This window comes from Ascidia mentula, chromosome 6 (assembly GCF_947561715.1).
Source record: "Ascidia mentula chromosome 6, kaAscMent1.1, whole genome shotgun sequence".
In the NCBI taxonomy this organism is placed as follows: domain Eukaryota; kingdom Metazoa; phylum Chordata; class Ascidiacea; order Phlebobranchia; family Ascidiidae; genus Ascidia; species Ascidia mentula.
Window position 1 is genome coordinate 11,643,604 of NC_138571.1, and position 22,132 is coordinate 11,665,735.

The following is a 22,132-nucleotide window of genomic DNA, read 5'->3' on the forward strand; positions in this document are numbered from 1 at the left end:
AGACAATTTCTGAAAAAAAACAGCAAAAATTGTCCCTATCTTATCTCGCTTACAATGACTACAATCTGCCAAAGACATTTTGGGCCAAAAACTACTTCATGTAGTACTGCACTATCTATCCAACATATGTCTTTACAAAAAGAGGAGTTATGAAATATTTTGATACATACCCAATAATGACTGCAAAAATGTGACCTCTGGGTCGGCCTGTTTTGTTCATATATTAGGTTTCTGAATCCCATGATTGCTCTTCAGGCAGATATGCAAATCTAAAACATTACGTCATCACTTGAATGACATAATACATGTCTTACGTCATCTTTGAGGTCACCGCGATGACGTATTAACAATTTTTCAGTCAGTTCGGTGACTTGTGACACACGGGTAAAAAGTGTATTATAGCGCGTCATAATTAAAATCATCCACATATTTTAAAAGATTAAAGATAGAACTACTTGAATTTCTTTTAAATGAATTCCTGTGGTTACATTAACTTTTTTTTTTCCCCGCCGAAAAACGCCAAAATCGCATTTAACCCAATGCATTTTTCATTTTGCGTAAAGTGTTACTCATGCGTGACGAAAAGAGTTTCCATTCCATGTTTTAGTATTCTATGCTAGAACACATGAAAACTGAAGGCGAAAACATTTGCGACCCAATCGTGGTGAAAGAAATATTAAGGCATGTGCCATGTAAGCAAGTGCCCCTAGCAAAATGTAATTAGTTAGGTGATTTTGCCGCAAGCCCAAACAGACCGCGAGGAATGTTTACAAAAAAGCACGTGGCGTTGCTTGGCGAGAAGATATTCTTTCACAGCATGTTTGAACCCGGTGATGCTAAAATTTTTGATGGTTTTTGGCAATTTATTCCATACAGCAACACAGTAATATTTTAATGACTGTTGTGCACGTTTGGTCCTAACGCGAGGAAGAAAGAGACTGTGAGAAGTAAAACTTCGTGTATGGTGTTTGTGTACTGTAGATATGCTTGAAAAGTATTCATGAAATGTGTTGGGTAAGCGTTTGTTTGTGAACAGGTACATAAATTTTGCCAAATCAAATTCATGCATTTCAGCAATTTTTAATATCCTAGTTTGTTTGTAGAGATTTGCAGTGTTGCAGCGATAAGGACTGTTTGTAACTAGTTTCAGAGCTCTGTTTTGTAGGACTTGAAGATGATGGAGGTTCATCTTGTTGGCAAAACCCCATGAAAGTAATCCATATGACAAGTGAGGGTGAATTAGGGCATGATATACAGTTCTAAGTGTTTGCTGAGAGAGTTTGTGCTTTAATTTAGCTAGGACACCAATGCCTTTGGCTACTTTGCTGCAGACCAAATCAATATGTTTTTTCCAGGTGAGATCGTGATCTATCGTGATTCCAAGATATTTGGTGAATTGTACTTGTTCCAATTGATGACCATTGAGTGTTAGATGGAAGGTAGGTGTGGATTTGTGATGGTTTCCAAACAACATATACTTTGTTTTGAGAAAATTTAGAGAAAGTTTATTTGTATCAAGCCAATTTTTCACTTCCCTTATTTCCTTGTTTACAGATTCTTGCAGGGTATGTAGGGTTTTGGCTGACAACCAGAGGCAAGTGTCATCCGCAAATAATCTGGTGTTGAATGAAGTGGAGTTCGGCAGGTCATTTATGTATATTAAGAAAAGCAGGGGACCAAGGATTGAACCCTGTGGGACGCCACATGAGATGTCTTGCAACGTTGATCTTTCTTGATGCACCATCGTATATTGTTTTCTTTGTTGTAGGTAGCTTTGAAGAAAATGGCAAGTTGTCCCTCGAAAACCATAAAACTGTAATTTTTGAAGGAGTATGGTGTGGTTTACTGTGTCGAATGCTTTGGCTAGGTCTAGGAAAATTGTGCATGTTACATAATTTTTATCATTGGCTTCAATAATATTCTCATGTATTTCAGCTACAGTCATGCTGGTGGAGTGGGATGACCTAAATCCGTTTTGAAATTTTGACAATAGCTGATATTTCTCCAAGTAGTTTACCATTCGTTTGTATATGAGTTTTTCAAAAATTTTTGCAAGTATTGGAAGAATGGAGATTGGTCGATAGTTACTTTTTGTTTGCATATCACCCCCTTTGTGTAGGGGCAGCACTTTTGCCACTTTTAAACAGTCGGGAAAAGTACATCTGGCTATGCAGGTATTGTAAAGATTACATAAAATTGGTGTCAGTGTCGGAGCTGCTAGTTTTATGAGCTTTATTGGGAGGTCATATGGACCAGTAGCCTTATTTGTGTGTAGCATTGAAATTGTGTTGAAAACTTCGTTCTCCTCTATGTCCATAAAGACAAAGGAATTTGATGTAGAGTTCTTTAAGTAGTTAAGTGGTGACAGAAGTGTAGGTTGGATTGATGATGCCATGTCATTTCCAATACTTGCAAAATAATTGTTAAATGTATTTGCCATGTCAATGTGGTTTGTTATCAAAATGTTGTTGTCAATAATTTGAGATGTGAATTGTGATTTTTTCTTGTTATGTGAGGTCAAATTGTTAATTATTTTCCATGTTGCCTTGCTGTTGCCTTTGTTTAGATCAAAAAGTGTTTTATAGTGATAATGTTTTGCAGTCCTGATGATGTTTTTTAGTTTATTTGCATATGTTTTGTATTTGGTTGTTATTAATTTGTTTTGTATGCATTTTTTGTACAATTTGTTTTTCTTTTTTACATATTTTAATATACCCTTTGTTAGCCATGGTTTATTGATATGGTGTTCTGTAATGACTGTTGTGTGAGGAGGAGCATGCTGGTCAAATGTGTTTTGGAGGTGAGTGATTAAAATTTTACATTTTATATGAACATTTGTTTCATGTGATACGGCATTGCTGATTTTAATGATATCTTCCATGAACTGTTTTAAGTTGAATTGCCTGTAGTTTCTAATTGTTTTGCAAGATTTCAGAGTGGTTATACAGTATATGTATGTTGAGTTTGATATTTTGTTGCGGTCATTTTTATGTTACTCATCAATTACATATGCTGGTATTTGTTCGTGTAAATTGCCACCTTTTCGTGTTTCTCTAGTTCTGCCCAAGTCGGATTTCTCAGATTTTTGAGATTCTTCTCCAGCTTCGACTTCGCGCAGAATCCACTCATAATCGATTTCAACAAGGAACTGAACGGTAAGCTTCATAACACCACAATTCACAAACGACACGAACTAAGCAGTATCCATGTGTTCTAAGCTACACATGCCGTTTCGGTTATCAGGGTGTCAAAATAAAATAAACAGTACTATTTTCCTGATACTGTTAATGTGCTCCGTGGTTTAATATTTCTATGTTTTACTATGGCTGTGTGCATTTTCCTAATTCTGTAATTTATAACAACCATCTTTGCCTCTCCTCAATATTAATGTTTATACACAGCGTCCGACTACGAGTCAATATCGGAACATTTCAAGCAAAGTCGGGACGCCCTGCCGCCTATGTCCATTTTTACGTCCAAGGAAAGGACGCAGTCCCTTTGGACGGCTGAGAAACCGAGCGCTGTTATTTTGAGGAGGTTTAAAGATTTATCCAAACTTTGCCTCGATTCTGCTGAGTCATGCTTGTCTTGTACGGCCGAAAGGGATTTGTCAGTGAGTCAGCAAAGTACATTTTTTTATTGTTTTAAGTCGTTGATGTATAGAACAAGTAACCATGACAATAAGGTGATCGTCCCAACCCCGGCCAGCGGGCCAAAACTGGGCCGTTTGGTCTCGCAAACTGGCCCGCCAGGAATTTGTATGAATCACGGTTCGGCCTACATTGTAATTTTAGTACACATTGGTTTGCTATTTGCTTTCAAACGTTAATTAACGCAAATAGGGTGGTTCCTCTTTGTACGGCCCATCGACCCCGTCTGCCACATTTTTCATCATTTGTGGTCTGTAAATAGAGAAGTTTGCCTACAACTGATCTGAACTCTTTTTACTTCATAATGGAAACGACCTAACTTTTATGTAAAAGATTTTATATTTTTCAGGCAATTTTTATGCCAAACCTCTCCGTTTACGACGTCATAATTCATTTGAGGCCGCGTTGGTTGCCAAGGCGACACGAGCAAATCGTTCAGCGTGACATCGGAAAAAGTATTCACCACAGTGATGATGACGAATTCGTGACGTCACGAGTGCTACCAGTGCTCGGTTTTGACCCCGTTCAAATTTACCTGACCGACTTAGAGGTTTGTTCCGTTTGCAGACGTAATAATATTTAACTGTGACGTCACAATGGGTTCCTTGTGCCTTTAGAACTGCTTTGGAGACCTCGCATTGTTTTTTCACGATTCTAATGGCGGTTCTGTTATTGGAGTTTTATGGAGGCCGAAAGCTTTTGAGACGAGGCATTTTAAGGTGAGCGCTTGTAACGCTTTGATCAGCAGCAATTTTAACTGTTATTTAACAATTTTGTATCCTTTAACAATAAAAGTTTGGTATTTAGCTGACTGTAACAAATATTACCGTATTTTTTACATAACTTTTTCCTTAGCTCTCATCCGCGGCTTGCGTGTCGGAGGAGGGAAAGTGCGCCCCAAATGTCGGAGGAGGGAAAGTGCGCCCCAAGTGTTCATAATGTGTTGGAAGATTTCAAAATCATCGGCCAGGGTTTGGTTGAAAAAATCGAACTTCACTCCGACAAGTGGATGATTTGATTCTTTTCGCGCCTCAAAATAAAAAAAATATGCAAAGTCGCCAAATTGTTTTGTTTCCTGTCGAAAGTTGTCAGAGGTCGGATTTTTACGGACATGTCAGGATTTTGGTGTTAAAATATGTGTCCGGAAAAAAGTCTAAAACTGTCCAAATATGAGGAATTTTGAACATGGCGCCGGCTAATCAACGTAGGTAGTTGCCGTCAAAAATATTTACAAAATTTGTCGAGGTCATTGACTACCTTACTCTTTTCGGACTTGTGCATTGACAGATATGGCAACCTAACTTATCCCTGTCTTGCAGCGGTCTTCATACTTCAAGTTAAATGCTAAAATGGTCGGTAAAATTTGGGTGCAAAATAAGTGGAGTTGATAACTTTGAATAAAAAAGCCAAAGCTAAGATGCTGTTAATCATTTTAAGCGAACGTTTCGAACCTATACTTGGTTCATCATCAGTATGGTCAGTAAAAGTTATTGTATTGGTTGCGGTGCTGGGTAATGTATAGCTATTGCGCTCGGGAAAAGTTGTATGCGTAAACCATGTGACACGAACCCATCCACTTTTAAAGCGTGTTCTGAGTTGCGAAAAATGCCGGGCCTTTTTTTAATTGCAAATGCCACAGCAGGATCGCTCAACTGCAAACGCCTTGGCCTGATAAAAACGTAGGCCTATATCACTCAAGAAGTGCAGCGACATCAAAGCCACTCTTCGCACGCAATCCGATGAAGAGGAAAAAAGTTTTTTACATATAGCCTGAAACAATGTGCAGGGCGAATCGTAGAGGGAGGTAGTCGTTGCCAAAACACCCGCAATGGCACACAAATGTCTTGTCTTAAAATATATTTTTGTTGATCACGCTATTGTGCCTTCGTATGGCGAATGGTTGTCGCGTAGTGTATAGTTGCTAAAATTCCTCGACATGGGTGGAAGGGAATTATTTTGTGCGTGGCACTGACCGTAATGCTGGTAATGGCAGCGGTCTGTTTTGCGACAGAGGGCGTCAGTTGCGTGACACCTTACGTCATTTATAGGCCGCATATCTGCATTTCTTTGAAAACAAGTTTTGTTGGCGGGAAATATCAACCGTGTAGTTGTTTCTCTGTCACAATATAATGATGATGTAACAAACCAATCACTGACACGTGGAAAGGGGTGGAAATTTTCAGTTCAATGAGCAAATATATATGTGCAAATTTGGGCAGTTTTAGTGGAATTTTGGAATTTTTTACTTAGGAAGTTACGTTGTGCCGGGTGAAAAAGAACTAAAAAAGCAGTTCAAATTTCAGGCAATATACAGAATAATGGATTGTTTAAGGGCTGTTTATGTCCCTGTAGGCCACTGCAAGATTTCTCAGAAGGGTTTTAAATCCTTGCTGTGTTATACTGACCCATCCCTATAGGTCACAAGTCCCAACAATGGGTGTTGTTAAAAAGGATCAGTCGGCAGGTGCGTTATTGCGGAGGACCTTGAAAGTATAGGATTTCTTTCGATTTGATTGCCACATAGGTCCCTCAAATTTAATTTTGTTCGTCACACTGGCTTGCTTTCGTTTGGCAAATGGTTGGCGATCTCGTAGGCCTATCTTTTGTGAAGTCCAGTGACACCAAAGCAACTATTTCCGCACAAACCGCAAGTTTTTGCAGAGCCTGAAACAGGACGAATCGTAAATGGAACCAGTTCCCCTAGAACATACAAAATCGCCTGCAATGGCACAAAATGGGTTGTCCTAAAATTTATGTTTTTTAATCACGCTATAGCGTACCTTCGTTTGGCAAATGGTTATCTCATCGTTTGGTGTCAAAATTTCTCGACCCGGATGGCAGAAGGGAATTACGTCGTACGTGACACCATGACTAAAAAATGGCGATCTGATTTCTGGAAGGACGTCAGTTGCGTGACAACGTACGTGATAAGCGTCGACCAGGCGTACGTGTTGGGTTATGCAAAGTCCAAACACCGTCAGTCATTTTGCATATTGCGTTCTTATTTAATGGCCAGAACAGCAGCTGCCTTCAGTTACTCCTGAACAACCTATAGGTGATTGACAGTTTATTGCAATGATGAAACTATGAAAATTAGTGGTCGAAACTGAAATTAATATTGAATGTGAAAGCTTAGCAACCAGCCGATTACAAGTCTCGAATATATTGCTGTTGAAAGTATTGTTTGTCTAAGACGCAACAAATTGAAAAAATGCCCCTGGAGCTGTCCAAGTCAGTTTATATTGTGTTTTATTAGACAAGCAAAAATATTATGCCACGATAAATAACCAGTTAGACAAGTTTCTAAATCTGTGAATATTCCAAAAGTTCGCTTGCACTTATTGAATTCGAACCGCAAATGGCCAGTGAATATAGAGCTAGACATAAACCGACCAAAATTGTTAAGATGGTGCAGCTGAAAGCCTCGTTGAAGTGCAGCAGCCATGAAGGCAAATAGTCGAGTTGAAGAGTCACACTTGTTACATTTTACCTTGCATCAATGGACAGACGTAATTCGGCGGAACGTAATTATGTTTCGAAAAGCTGTGGTCCAGAGACCGAGATAATTCTCCGCACATATTTTCTTATTCGTATTATTCGACAAGGAATTTACTGGTGTTCACGCCATTTTACCGCAGTGAATGGATTCATTTGAGGAGGAAACCAATATTGTAAAATAATTTTAATCGTCCACAAGAAATTTCAACATACTATAAAGTTTATTGTTACAGCAGGGAAACGGCAGTTTTATGTAGGTATGCTTTATATGTAATCAGCTGTTATATATAGTGATATATAGTCAACACAAGTGCTTTGAAGGGAGTCATTTCGTCGCGAGTTAAGTTCACTTGGGTATCAGGAGTTGACGTGGGGGCAGAATGTTGCTGACGAGTTTGGAAAATCATGACTGCTTTAAAGGTCGTACGGACAGCTTCAGTTTAACGAATGGCTGTAAATAAACTTTGAGATTAAAATTGAGGTCGTTCCTTTAATTCAAATCGGTTTGTGTACGACGCCTAATGCACATACTTGTTTGTTGGCAAGCATTTAGCTGCGCAGAAACCTTAGCATTGAGTCGTTTTGTCACATGGGTATAAATATTTGTTACAATTAATAGTGTGTAAATCAATCTGTTGTTATGATCGTTATGGCTACAATTAGGCTTTATCACTATCACTCACTTAAATTGATCCTATATATATCAGAAAAAACACGATCATAACGGCAACCGCTTAGGGGTTTTGCCCAGAAGACTGTTTTGTTGATTTTGCTGCTATATCAAACAATAGTGTATGTACATATCTATTTATACTGTCGTTTTAGTAGTTATTCAACAACCTTTCGCTGAATAACAACGAAACGTTTGTTAGAAGAAAGAGCAGGTCGTATAAGAACAGTGTACTGTATACATAATAAACCTTGGTGTTCGTCTCCCACCTTGTATGCAAAACAAGTACAACAGTGACTCAACAATCGTCTCTCAACGCACTTGAGCCTTTACGTAACGAGCACCCATAAGAGAAAATTCCCCACTTACCACTTTTGTACCGTCATTGTGAAACTCGAGGGTAGTTTTTAAACAGACAACCGTTAACTGCGAAGACTTTTGGCACATTTAAATGCCAGCAGCGGTTCGGTGTGATCGTAAATTAATCTTTACAATGCAAAGATTCGTGTTTGCTGCATGGCGTAAACTTGCCGTCACATGAAAGATGTATATTCCCTGTCAGAAAATTGTGGGTTTTTCCTACCACTCGCTTTTGCCCTTATGTGAAAAGGCAAATAGAAAGTCCACTGCGAGGTCGTTTGCGCAACGCCAGCTCATTATCAATACTCGGAAAAGTACGCAATCGACAGAATTGGTTTCGTCTAAAGTCTAGCAATGCGGAACGTTTTTTCTTATGAACGTGACAGGATAGCTAGTTCTCTCGAAGAAACGTTTTGGAGCTAATTTTTTGTTTCGTGCATGTTCCCCAAAGTTTTTTAGAAACATAAATTTGACAGGGAGCATTCAGTTTTTAAATAAACAGTTTTGCTGCCCTTTTACTTATATTGGACAGAAACTCCTAATTGCAAATAACCACAATGAGCGAATGATCAGGCTACAAGCTGCCGGAAAAAAATAGTTGATCCAGCTATTATGGGCTGCAAAGCCTGGCCTTCGAAGCCTATAAACCTAATGATTGATCTCTATATGGTAGCTGTGATCGCCGAATAAGGACCTGCGCAGTGGATTGATCATGCGAGTACATAGAACATTGCTTCGTGACAAATAACAATTATGTTTTATAAATGTCAAATGCAAATAACATATTGGTTTAATTGATTACGAAATTGGTTTCGGAGTGCAAAAAAAATTCCTGTCAAAAACACTTTTTCAGGAACAAAGAAATTCTGGCCATATGGCGTATGACTCGCGTAATTCAACAACGAGTTGATTCTGATTAAATTTATCAGTTTTTTTCAAAGATGTGTCTTGATAAACGACTATTTAGTCTTGTTGTATAGTTTGATTTTACCCATATTAAAATAAATGCAAAGTCCAAATGGACAGCACTTGTAAAGCAAACTGTAGTGCGGGAGTAAATATTTGTGAGTTTTTCTACGAATTGCGCTTGCGACAGAGGTGTTTGTGTCGTCACTGACGTTCCTCACTAAGTTCACAGGATTCAAAGCATATTCTGATGAAAGGGTACTTGAGTCAAAACCGTGTAGTGCTTCTCAGAGTTTAAAGAGAAGACCACTCTTCTTAGATTTCATGCCATTTTGAAGTTGAATGCAAAATTTTGCGCATCTGTGTACGGTAATTTTTCATGCTATGTTAAGTACATTGGACCAAGAGTGGTCTTCTCTTTGAACATGTGTAATTCTGCCAGTTTAAAGCAAAAAAAAGAATCATTTAATCAAGCATTGGTCGCAAAGCAGAAAAATATGTCTCTTTCGTATTTGTAGGCCCTATGGTGCAGTGTTTTCGTGTGATGTTGGGTGTTATGCAAGGTGGTATAATTTGTATAATAGGTTGTTGTTGTTGTTGTTTTAATAGCTTATGTGGAAGTAGATTTTTGCTTTTTGGACTTTGTTTTGACATTGGCGGAAATATGCAAATCAATGTACAACGCTATTGGTTGTGCGTGGCAGTCGCCGTATACTTAACTAAAACATCGCCGTAAATGAAAGAGCGAGTATTGGCAAATCCAGTTCTTACTGGTTTAAGAGAACCGTTTTAAAAACAGGACACATTAAGAACTTTTCAAAATTGTTACGGCGAGTTGAATGATATTATTGACATAATCTCAAAAATACATTGAAAAAAATAAAAGGTAAAGCGGCGAAAAATTACTCATTTAAACTCGGGACTGTTTTTTTATTGAAAAAAGGGACGCTAGCGGCGAGTAATTGAAGAAAAAAGAGAGATAACAAAGATCAAAGTAAATGAAACCAGCACAATGGCGAAAAATAAGAACAGAACGACTGATTACATTGGTACACGTCAAACAACGTACGACCACTTTCTTTATTTCGATTTTCAGTTGCTTTTTCACACAACGAACTTTACAAGCGGAACTGTAAACCTCGTTTGCAAAAGCAGACACCCATACCGCAAACACCATTGGTCGGGTTTGAACAAACATAAGAATGTAATAACCTATTATGACGTCACAACACAACCAAACTAGCAATAAAATTCCAACTTTTAGGGATCACTAAACAATAATTAACCGGACATGCGGTTTCCAAAACAGAAAGTTCCTATCGCTACATATCCACAGCTAGGGAAGTAGCCACAACAACGTTTCGTAATTTTTAAGATGAAATTTATAATAGCTATCCACTCTTTTCCTCTTTAAAGTTAAGACCAAACCTAAACAAATTTTTAGCATGAACCAAAATACATAAAATCTTTTTACAATTGTGAACGTTTTTGCACAAGCGATATTGGAAATATAAGAACTAGAACTCTTCTAAATTCCCAGCGAACCATGTTAAAACGTAACTAAAATGACTAATAATACTTAAAACTCTCAGTGTTTCTTGTGAAGCAGGACCTAACTGAATGGCAAAAACGATTTCCTTATGACGCAATTTTTGATAAAAGTACACCAATATATGTAAATGTCAGAGGACCTACTTTGAATATTTTAAACGGCTTTGCCTAGCCCACAGATTGAGAACCAATGCGCTTGATGGTGGTCGTATTAAAGGGAATGAATTGCCACTGCCATGAGTCATAGGGAAAAGCCCATGATATGCAAAAGATTTTTTTTAATTGTTAAGGGCCGATGACCAACGAACAAACGATACAAGTTTGTTTTTTTCTAAAAAGACAACGACGGATGTGTTCGTCTTTACACAACATTAAACAAGTTATAAAACTCCACTAACGCGTTCGCAGGTGTTTCAAAAGCCAGGGGACTTTAGTTTTATGGCACTCGTTTGAGCGTGACGCGTCGGGGATAAAAACTGCCTCCAACTTTTCACACAAATACGCAAAGGGAACTGCTGGAGTGCGCATGTAATTTGTTTGAAAGAACGTTTTTCCTTCTACTCTGTAACATTTTTTCATGTGTTTTGTTACAGCGTTTATTATAGTTGCAAATAACCTGAAGTTGCTCAAAGTAAGAAGTGTGTGTGTGTGCTCAAAACATCAGTTAGACTTTTACGGGTAATGTACAAATTGAAATGTGTTGGACATTTTTGAAGAAGCGATTGAAGCAGAAGAAATCAATAACCCTTCAAAAAATCACACACCAAAGTGATGCATTAACGATGGTAAAAAATAAAACTGGTGACAACTTGCAAAGCACAGAAAACCAACAACAGTTTCAAGGAACTGTTTTCAAAAACACGACTGCCGTCGAATTTACGCCCACAGAAGAAACTGACCGAGACACCGAAATATCAGTTAAATGGAACGAGGATGAGATTTGTTCGCTGTTCGATCTTTTTGATCACGACGGAAAAGGCGAATTGGGAGCAGAAGATTTACAAGTAAATATAGAAACATCAAGTTATGGATTCCTAAACTATATAGTCAGTAACTCGGATTAATAAAAACGATATATTGAATTAAAAAATAACTTTCCTCGTAAAATTAAATTACAAACATATCGAAAAAACTTCTTTCAATACTCTTCAGTCTGTTATTTAAAGCTACGTTTGTGTTTGACAAACTGTAGCAAGTCCAAACAACGACATTTTGAAGGGCAAATACCCAATGTGTATTCAGTTACGGGCTGTTTGGCCATCAATCGAGTAAATATCGTGGGAATTGAACTCGATACAAAGTTGTAGATATGTATTTTTGCCATAGAATATTCCAGAACAACACTAAACATGTTTATTTACAGGCGTTGCTTGAATGCTTCGGAATGCACGTCACCAGTACAGAATTGAATTCCATGACAGGCCAAAGTGATAACGGTGTGCTTACGGCTGAAACTTTCTCTAATTTCGTCAGTCAAGTTGTTCCAAACGACTTTACAAGCGACGATATTCAAAATGCTTATAAGGTAAGGGATTGGAATAAGTCGTTTGTGGATCTGCAGATTTAAGATTTTAGGAAGGGATTCGTGACTATACAAAAAGCTTGAAAACCATTGACGCATGCATTCCGAAAACACAGCAAACTCATTGAAATTATGTGAAAAATATTACAACAAATTTGTATATAGTTCCATGCAGAGGGTAAACCTTTACTTGTGTTATTGGTTACAAGAAAAGTTGCGTGACAAAAAAGGTTTTGTGCTTTTAACCAGTTTTCAATCATGTATTTTTTGTGAATATTAAATTTTCTAGAATGCAGGGCCAAATTATGTATGAATAAGAAGAACCTTGCCTTTTGCCTGTCGGGTTTGATAACAAAGTTTTCGAGAGAACAGAATTGTTTTTTGGGGATCGCATTTGATTCTGGGCAGTACAAACCCTTTACGGTGGAACTTCCTCAATTTCAAAGCAAACAATTCTATTAGCGTGTCCCTATTTGATATTGACGGGTCCGCTAGACTGTATAGTTCCAGTGAGCCGTATCGGCGGCAGTCTCTTTCTTAGGCTTTGTACGAGTCAACACCCACAGCAACTTTGCTTTTGTCGCCACGATACAAAAGCAGCAACCCGCAGCACGCCAGATATATTTAATAACGCAAAAGAAGCGAAGAGTAACTTTCAAAGTAGTCACGTTTTTTTGGATTGAACTTTCATTTTTTCACGCTGCAGCCTATCATGCCAATGCATGAAATATTACTGCGTTATCTGATACGGTGGTAGAGATCCCCTACGTATATGTGGAGGTTGCCTGGCAAGTTGTGCGCTTACACACCAATGTACCTTGGCCACAATATACCCCGTGAAATCACTGGGCTCCTGTAGCTCAGTTGGTAGAGCGTTGGACCTGGTTAGCCCAGGGTCGTGAGTTCAAACCTCACCGGAAGCTTGATTTTACAAATCTTGCTCCGACTTGTCAGGAAAAAGTGGTTGATCCACCTACGCTACCAAGCCTGAAAACCTCATGATGTTCATTTTTTCACTTCAGCTTTTCGACAAATCCGGGAGAGGTTTCATCACCAGAGAAGATGTGAATGAAATGATGAAAAAATTATTTCAAAACCCAACAGAGGAAGACCTCGACGAGATGATGTCACAGGTCGATTTGGACGGGGATGGGGTCATCGATTTCAAGGATTTCCTTGCTGCCATTGTGTCGTCATAAATTTCACGATTTATGCTAAATCAGGGCACTTTCAAAAGCTTTATTTTATACCTTTTTTTGTTCGTTTTTGTTTATTTGCGGTTATTTTTGTTTTTTATCGACAGTGAAAAATTGTCGTAGTAACGTGACCTATGGTTTGCGCTTTATATAATGGACGCAAAAGTTGTCGTAAAAAACGCAGCGAGAATGATTGTAGAAACGATTAAAACGTCTGTAATGAATTTTGCAGCAGCAATACTGACTATATGTTTTAATTACTCCTTTATAGGTAGCATTATAGTACTGTATTTACAGTTCCGCTAGGTTTAGTGCATGGTTGATCGACGTTCAATAACGTTTAGTTATATCAGGTAAATGTCATATATTCCTGTCACGTAATTGTTTTACATCATTCTGTCTTTATTATAAGTTCAACGTTGGTGCATCTTAAAAATTTTTGATTGCGTCATAAAAACGTGCGCGATATTTTCCTAAAGTAGAATATTTGTATTTTGTGCATTTTCTGGTCTTTCTTTGTTTTTCTTTGATGCGTATTTGTCATATGCAAACACACCAGTGCCATCTAGCGGCCACACATGCGAGTAGATGATAGTTGTGAAACGCGAATACATACGCTATAATAGATAAAATGCTGATTATATTGTTTTTTTTTGCCGAATTATTCGGCCGAAACCGAAACTTTTTAACTGCACGCAACACTGATACACAAAGTTTAGAATTATTGTTCAAACTCTACTAGTGTGTTTTTGTCATCGAAATCAACTTTAAGAAGTTGGTTCTGCATTCTTTAAGTGCCAATAAAAGGCTGTATGATAGGATCATAGATCCATTCCAGCACATGTTTTGTTTAAATTTATTGCGATTTAAAGAGATGGATACCAAAATTAGTTTCGATTTCTTCGGCCGAATTTATTCGGCAACTTTTGCCGAATATTCGGTTTCGGCAGAATAAAAAAATTGCTGTTTCGGTGCATCACTATAGTTTTCACATACTTGTTTGTTGGCAAGCATTTAGCTGCGCAGAAACCTTAGCATTAAGTCGTTTTGTCACATGGGTATAAATATTTGTTACAATTAATAGTGTATAAATCAATCTGTTGTTATGATCGTTATGGCTACAATTAGGCTTTATCACTATCACTCACTTAAATTGATCCTACACCGTATTTACTCGATTGTAAGCCGCCCTCGAATGTAAGCCGCCCTCGATTGTAAGCCGCATGCGAAGGTGTTCAAAAATTAATATAAGCCGCCATCGAATGTAAGCCGCACGTTAATGTTAAAGACAAACTTAGGTGCCCTACAACAATAATTGTCAACAAATCTGTCGTTTAAAATTGTCAGATACGCTGACAACCTTGGGAGATAAAACATTTTGGTACAATGGAGCGAGTTGATGGCAAATTTCATTAAAAAACAAAGCGCAGACAAAATATCGGCGTGACATTAAATAATGAAGGCCGCCCTCGAATGTAAGTCGCCCTCGATTGTAAGCCGCACAAACGGTAGGTTAAAAAACTTTATAAGCCGCGGCTTACAATCGAGTAAATACGGTATACATCAGACTGTTTTGATGATTTTGCTGTTATATCAAACAATAGTGTATGTACATAACTATTTATACTGTCGTTTTAGTAGTTATTCAACAACCTTTCGCTGAATAACAACGAAACGTTTGTTAGAAGAAAAAGCAGGTCGTATAATAACAGTGTACTGTATACATGATAAACCTTGGTGTTCGTCTCCCCCCTGTTTGCAAAACAAGTACAACAGTGACTCAACAATCGTCTCTCGACGCACTTGAGCCTTTACGTAACGAGCACCCATAAGAGAAAATTCCCCACTTACCACTTTTGTACCGTCATTGTGAAACTCGGGGGTAGTGTTTGAACAAACAATCGTTAACTACGAAGACTTCTGGCACATTTAAATGCCTGCAGCGGTTCGGTGTGATCGTAAATTAATCTTTACAATGCAAAGATTCATGTTTGCTGCATGGCGTAAACTTGCCGTCACATGAAAGATGTATATTCCCCTGTCAGAAAATTGTGGGTTTTTCCTACCACTCGCTTTTGCCCATGTGAAAAGGCAAATAGAAAGTCCACTGCGAGGTCGTTTGCGCAACGCCAGCTCATTATCGATACTCGGAAAAGTACGCAATCGACACAATTGGTTTCGTCTAAAGTCTAGCAATGCGGACAGGATAGTTCTTTTTGAAGGAACGTTTTGGAGCTGATTTTTTGTATATTGTGCATGTTCGCCAAAGTTCTATAGAAACATTAATTTGATTTAATTTGGGAAGCATCAGCGACAAACAGTTTTACTGCCTTTGTATTTCTATCGGACAGAAACTCTTAATTACAAATAACAACAATAAGTAGTTGATCCAGCTAGGCTACAAAGCCTGGGCTTTGAAGCCTATAAACATAATGATTGATCTCTATACTGTAGCTGTGATCGCCAAATAAGGACCTGCGCAGTGGATTAATAATGCGATTGCATACCACATTGTTTCGTGACAAATAACAATTATGTTTTATAAATGTCAAATGCAAATAACATATTGGTGTCATTGATTACGAAGTTGGTGTCAGAAGTGCAAATGCAAAGTCCAAATGAACAGCTCTTGCAAAGCAAACTGTTGTGGGAGTAAATATTTACTGTTTTTCCACGAATTGCGCTTGCGACAGAGGTGTTTGTGTCGTCTCTGACGTTTCTTGTTTCGTTCACAGGTTTTAAAACATATTCTGAACAAAGGGTGCTTCATCAGAAGTCAAAACCGTGTAGTGCTTCTTAGATTTCATGTCGTTTTGAAGTTGAATGCAAAATTTTGCGAATCTGTGTACGTAGTGATTTTTTGTTGTTGTTCAGTACATTGGACCAGGAGTGGCCTTTGCTGTAAACATAAGTCCAAATCCGGCTTTTTAAAGCAAAAAAGAATCATTTAATCAGACATTGGTCGCAAAGCAGAAAAGTATGGCTCTTTCGTATTTCTGGGCCCTATGGTGCAGTGTTTTCGCGTGATGTTGGGTGTTTTGCAAGGTGGTATAATTTGTATAAAAGGTTGTTGTTGTTGTTGTTATAATAGTTTATGTGAAAGTAGATTTTTGGTTTTTGGACTTTGTTTTGGTATCGGCGGAAATATGCAAATCAATGTACAACGCCATTGGTTGTGCGTGGCAGTCGCCGTGATGTAGGCCAATACTTAACTAAAACATCACCGTAAATGAAAGAGCGAGTATTGGCAAATCCAGTTCTTACCGGTTTAAGAGAACCGTTTTGAAAACAGGACACATTAAGAACTTTTCAAAATTCCTAAGGCTAGTTGAATGATATTATTGACATAATCTCAAAAACAAATTAAAAAAAATAGAAGGTAAAGCGGCGAAAAATTACTCATTTAAACTCGGGACTGTTTTTGTTATTGAAAAAAGGGACGCTAGCGGCGAGTAATTGAAGAAAAAAGAGAGAAAACAAAGATCAAAGTAAATGAAACCAGTACAATGGCGAAAAATAAGAACAGAAAGATTACATGGGTACACGTCAAACAACGTACGACCACTTTCTTTATTTCGATTTTCAGTTGCTTTTTCACACAACGAACTTTACAAGCGGAACTGTAAACCTCGTTACAAAAGCAGACACCCATACTGAAAACATACATTGGTCGGGTTTAAACAAACATAAAAATGAAACAACCTATGATGACGTCACAATACAACCAAACTAGCAATAAAAATTCAACTTTTAGGGATCACTAAGCAATAATTAACCGGACTTGCGGTTTCCAAAACAGAAAGTTCCTATCGCTACATATCCACAGCTAGGGAAGTAGCCACAACAACGTTTCGTAATTTTTAAGATGAAATTTATAATAGCTATCCACTCTTTTCCTCTTTAAAGTTAAGACCAAACCTAAACAAATTTTTAGCATGAACCAAAATACATAAAATCTTTTTACAATTGTGAACGTTTTTGCACAAGCGATATTGGAAATATAAGAACTAGAACTCTTCTAAATTCCCAGCGAACCATGTTAAAACGTAACTAAAATGACTAATAATACTTAAAACTCTCAGTGTTTCTTGTGAAGCAGGACCTAACTGAATGGCAAAAACGATTTCCTTATGACGCAATTTTTGATAAAAGTACACCAATATATGTAAATGTCAGAGGACCTACTTTGAATATTTTAAACGGCTTTGCCTAGCCCACAGATTGAGAACCAATGCGCTTGATGGTGGTCGTATTAAAGGGAATGAATTGCCACTGCCATGAGTCATAGGGAAAAGCCCATGATATGCAAAAGATTTTTTTTAATTGTTAAGGGCCGATGACCAACGAACAAACGATACAAGTTTGTTTTTTTCTAAAAAGACAACGACGGATGTGTTCGTCTTTACACAACATTAAACAAGTTATAAAACTCCACTAACGCGTTCGCAGGTGTTTCAAAAGCCAGGGGACTTTAGTTTTATGGCACTCGTTTGAGCGTGACGCGTCGGGGATAAAAACTGCCTCCAACTTTTCACACAAATACGCAAAGGGAACTGCTGGAGTGCGCATGTAATTTGTTTGAAAGAACGTTTTTCCTTCTACTCTGTAACATTTTTTCATGTGTTTTGTTACAGCGTTTATTATAGTTGCAAATAACCTGAAGTTGCTCAAAGTAAGAAGTGTGTGTGTGTGCTCAAAACATCAGTTAGACTTTTACGGGTAATGTACAAATTGAAATGTGTTGGACATTTTTGAAGAAGCGATTGAAGCAGAAGAAATCAATAACCCTTCAAAAAATCACACACCAAAGTGATGCATTAACGATGGTAAAAAATAAAACTGGTGACAACTTGCAAAGCACAGAAAACCAACAACAGTTTCAAGGAACTGTTTTCAAAAACACGACTGCCGTCGAATTTACGCCCACAGAAGAAACTGACCGAGACACCGAAATATCAGTTAAATGGAACGAGGATGAGATTTGTTCGCTGTTCGATCTTTTTGATCACGACGGAAAAGGCGAATTGGGAGCAGAAGATTTACAAGTAAATATAGAAACATCAAGTTATGGATTCCTAAACTATATAGTCAGTAACTCGGATTAATAAAAACGATATATTGAATTAAAAAATAACTTTCCTCGTAAAATTAAATTACAAACATATCGAAAAAACTTCTTTCAATACTCTTCAGTCTGTTATTTAAAGCTACGTTTGTGTTTGACAAACTGTAGCAAGTCCAAACAACGACATTTTGAAGGGCAAATACCCAATGTGTATTCAGTTACGGGCTGTTTGGCCATCAATCGAGTAAATATCGTGGGAATTGAACTCGATACAAAGTTGTAGATATGTATTTTTGCCATAGAATATTCCAGAACAACACTAAACATGTTTATTTACAGGCGTTGCTTGAATGCTTCGGAATGCACGTCACCAGTACAGAATTGAATTCCATGACAGGCCAAAGTGATAACGGTGTGCTTACGGCTGAAACTTTCTCTAATTTCGTCAGTCAAGTTGTTCCAAACGACTTTACAAGCGACGATATTCAAAATGCTTATAAGGTAAGGGATTGGAATAAGTCGTTTGTGGATCTGCAGATTTAAGATTTTAGGAAGGGATTCGTGACTATACAAAAAGCTTGAAAACCATTGACGCATGCATTCCGAAAACACAGCAAACTCATTGAAATTATGTGAAAAATATTACAACAAATTTGTATATAGTTCCATGCAGAGGGTAAACCTTTACTTGTGTTATTGGTTACAAGAAAAGTTGCGTGACAAAAAAGGTTTTGTGCTTTTAACCAGTTTTCAATCATGTATTTTTTGTGAATATTAAATTTTCTAGAATGCAGGGCCAAATTATGTATGAATAAGAAGAACCTTGCCTTTTGCCTGTCGGGTTTGATAACAAAGTTTTCGAGAGAACAGAATTGTTTTTTGGGGATCGCATTTGATTCTGGGCAGTACAAACCCTTTACGGTGGAACTTCCTCAATTTCAAAGCAAACAATTCTATTAGCGTGTCCCTATTTGATATTGACGGGTCCGCTAGACTGTATAGTTCCAGTGAGCCGTATCGGCGGCAGTCTCTTTCTTAGGCTTTGTACGAGTCAACACCCACAGCAACTTTGCTTTTGTCGCCACGATACAAAAGCAGCAACCCGCAGCACGCCAGATATATTTAATAACGCAAAAGAAGCGAAGAGTAACTTTCAAAGTAGTCACGTTTTTTTGGATTGAACTTTCATTTTTTCACGCTGCAGCCTATCATGCCAATGCATGAAATATTACTGCGTTATCTGATACGGTGGTAGAGATCCCCTACGTATATGTGGAGGTTGCCTGGCAAGTTGTGCGCTTACACACCAATGTACCTTGGCCACAATATACCCCGTGAAATCACTGGGCTCCTGTAGCTCAGTTGGTAGAGCGTTGGACCTGGTTAGCCCAGGGTCGTGAGTTCAAACCTCACCGGAAGCTTGATTTTACAAATCTTGCTCCGACTTGTCAGGAAAAAGTGGTTGATCCACCTACGCTACCAAGCCTGAAAACCTCATGATGTTCATTTTTTCACTTCAGCTTTTCGACAAATCCGGGAGAGGTTTCATCACCAGAGAAGATGTGAATGAAATGATGAAAAAATTATTTCAAAACCCAACAGAGGAAGACCTCGACGAGATGATGTCACAGGTCGATTTGGACGGGGATGGGGTCATCGATTTCAAGGATTTCCTTGCTGCCATTGTGTCGTCATAAATTTCACGATTTATGCTAAATCAGGGCACTTTCAAAAGCTTTATTTTATACCTTTTTTTGTTCGTTTTTGTTTATTTGCGGTTATTTTTGTTTTTTATCGACAGTGAAAAATTGTCGTAGTAACGTGACCTATGGTTTGCGCTTTATATAATGGACGCAAAAGTTGTCGTAAAAAACGCAGCGAGAATGATTGTAGAAACGATTAAAACGTCTGTAATGAATTTTGCAGCAGCAATACTGACTATATGTTTTAATTACTCCTTTATAGGTAGCATTATAGTACTGTATTTACAGTTCCGCTAGGTTTAGTGCATGGTTGATCGACGTTCAATAACGTTTAGTTATATCAGGTAAATGTCATATATTCCTGTCACGTAATTGTTTTACATCATTCTGTCTTTATTATAAGTTCAACGTTGGTGCATCTTAAAAATTTTTGATTGCGTCATAAAAACGTGCGCGATATTTTCCTAAAGTAGAATATTTGTATTTTGTGCATTTTCTGGTCTTTCTTTGTTTTTCTTTGATGCGTATTTGTCATATGCAAACACACCAGTGCCATCTAGCGGCCACACATGCGAGTAGATGATAGTTGTGAAACGCGAATACATACGCTATAATAGATAAAATGCTGATTATATTGTTTTTTTTTGCCGAATTATTCGGCCGAAACCGAAACTTTTTAACTGCACGCAACACTGATACACAAAGTTTAGAATTATTGTTCAAACTCTACTAGTGTGTTTTTGTCATCGAAATCAACTTTAAGAAGTTGGTTCTGCATTCTTTAAGTGCCAATAAAAGGCTGTATGATAGGATCATAGATCCATTCCAGCACATGTTTTGTTTAAATTTATTGCGATTTAAAGAGATGGATACCAAAATTAGTTTCGATTTCTTCGGCCGAATTTATTCGGCAACTTTTGCCGAATATTCGGTTTCGGCAGAATAAAAAAATTGCTGTTTCGGTGCATCACTATAGTTTTCACATACTTGTTTGTTGGCAAGCATTTAGCTGCGCAGAAACCTTAGCATTAAGTCGTTTTGTCACATGGGTATAAATATTTGTTACAATTAATAGTGTATAAATCAATCTGTTGTTATGATCGTTATGGCTACAATTAGGCTTTATCACTATCACTCACTTAAATTGATCCTACACCGTATTTACTCGATTGTAAGCCGCCCTCGAATGTAAGCCGCCCTCGATTGTAAGCCGCATGCGAAGGTGTTCAAAAATTAATATAAGCCGCCATCGAATGTAAGCCGCACGTTAATGTTAAAGACAAACTTAGGTGCCCTACAACAATAATTGTCAACAAATCTGTCGTTTAAAATTGTCAGATACGCTGACAACCTTGGGAGATAAAACATTTTGGTACAATGGAGCGAGTTGATGGCAAATTTCATTAAAAAACAAAGCGCAGACAAAATATCGGCGTGACATTAAATAATGAAGGCCGCCCTCGAATGTAAGTCGCCCTCGATTGTAAGCCGCACAAACGGTAGGTTAAAAAACTTTATAAGCCGCGGCTTACAATCGAGTAAATACGGTATACATCAGACTGTTTTGATGATTTTGCTGTTATATCAAACAATAGTGTATGTACATAACTATTTATACTGTCGTTTTAGTAGTTATTCAACAACCTTTCGCTGAATAACAACGAAACGTTTGTTAGAAGAAAAAGCAGGTCGTATAATAACAGTGTACTGTATACATGATAAACCTTGGTGTTCGTCTCCCCCCTGTTTGCAAAACAAGTACAACAGTGACTCAACAATCGTCTCTCGACGCACTTGAGCCTTTACGTAACGAGCACCCATAAGAGAAAATTCCCCACTTACCACTTTTGTACCGTCATTGTGAAACTCGGGGGTAGTGTTTGAACAAACAATCGTTAACTACGAAGACTTCTGGCACATTTAAATGCCTGCAGCGGTTCGGTGTGATCGTAAATTAATCTTTACAATGCAAAGATTCATGTTTGCTGCATGGCGTAAACTTGCCGTCACA

General features: G+C 37.9%; 3 protein-coding genes across 4 annotated transcripts; all 3 read left to right on the forward strand.

Annotated features, from left to right (window-relative positions):
* The first annotated feature begins 706 nt into the window (after positions 1-706).
* On the forward strand, positions 707-4,707 carry LOC145906074 (nucleolar protein 6-like). Of its 2 annotated transcripts, XM_082993455.1 has the most exons (9): positions 707-1,014; positions 1,166-1,228; positions 1,356-1,439; positions 1,555-2,800; positions 3,058-3,155; positions 3,402-3,613; positions 4,000-4,200; positions 4,268-4,369; positions 4,506-4,707. In XM_082993455.1, exons 6-9 carry the CDS (start codon positions 3,461-3,463, stop codon positions 4,587-4,589), a joined length of 540 nt encoding a protein of 179 aa, XP_082849581.1. In that variant the 5' UTR covers positions 707-1,014; positions 1,166-1,228; positions 1,356-1,439; positions 1,555-2,800; positions 3,058-3,155; positions 3,402-3,460; the 3' UTR covers positions 4,590-4,707. The 2 variants fall into 2 exon arrangements, with proteins under 2 accessions (XP_082849581.1, XP_082849580.1); XM_082993454.1 differs by lacking the exon at positions 707-1,014 and having other exon boundaries at positions 1,091-1,228.
* Positions 4,708-11,247: 6,540 nt separating this feature from the next.
* LOC145906514 (neo-calmodulin-like) lies at positions 11,248-14,181 on the forward strand. Its single transcript, XM_082993946.1, has 3 exons — positions 11,248-11,639; positions 11,999-12,160; positions 13,180-14,181. The coding sequence occupies exons 1-3, from the start codon at positions 11,331-11,333 to the stop codon at positions 13,354-13,356; spliced, it is 648 nt and encodes a 215-aa protein (XP_082850072.1). The 5' UTR covers positions 11,248-11,330; the 3' UTR covers positions 13,357-14,181.
* Positions 14,182-18,006: 3,825 nt separating this feature from the next.
* LOC145906298 (neo-calmodulin-like) lies at positions 18,007-20,940 on the forward strand. The gene is made up of 3 exons (XM_082993713.1): positions 18,007-18,398; positions 18,758-18,919; positions 19,939-20,940. Exons 1-3 carry the CDS (start codon positions 18,090-18,092, stop codon positions 20,113-20,115), a joined length of 648 nt encoding a protein of 215 aa, XP_082849839.1. The 5' UTR covers positions 18,007-18,089; the 3' UTR covers positions 20,116-20,940.
* The last annotated feature ends 1,192 nt before the right edge of the window (positions 20,941-22,132 follow it).

Bases quoted from the DNA above. Each gene is read 5' to 3' on its own strand.
- LOC145906074 (XM_082993455.1), top strand. From the start codon at position 3,461: ATGTCCATTTTTACGTCCAAGGAAAGGACGCAGTCCCTTTGGACGGCT. The intron at 3,614-3,999 runs GTGAGTCAGCAA...TATATTTTTCAG, and splicing joins CGGCCGAAAGGGATTTGTCA to GCAATTTTTATGCCAAACCT. The intron at 4,201-4,267 runs GTTTGTTCCGTT...TTGTGCCTTTAG, and splicing joins TTTACCTGACCGACTTAGAG to AACTGCTTTGGAGACCTCGC.
- LOC145906514 (XM_082993946.1), top strand. From the start codon at position 11,331: ATGTGTTGGACATTTTTGAAGAAGCGATTGAAGCAGAAGAAATCAATA. The intron at 11,640-11,998 runs GTAAATATAGAA...GTTTATTTACAG, and splicing joins TGGGAGCAGAAGATTTACAA to GCGTTGCTTGAATGCTTCGG. The intron at 12,161-13,179 runs GTAAGGGATTGG...TTTTCACTTCAG, and splicing joins ATATTCAAAATGCTTATAAG to CTTTTCGACAAATCCGGGAG.
- LOC145906298 (XM_082993713.1), top strand. From the start codon at position 18,090: ATGTGTTGGACATTTTTGAAGAAGCGATTGAAGCAGAAGAAATCAATA. The intron at 18,399-18,757 runs GTAAATATAGAA...GTTTATTTACAG, and splicing joins TGGGAGCAGAAGATTTACAA to GCGTTGCTTGAATGCTTCGG. The intron at 18,920-19,938 runs GTAAGGGATTGG...TTTTCACTTCAG, and splicing joins ATATTCAAAATGCTTATAAG to CTTTTCGACAAATCCGGGAG.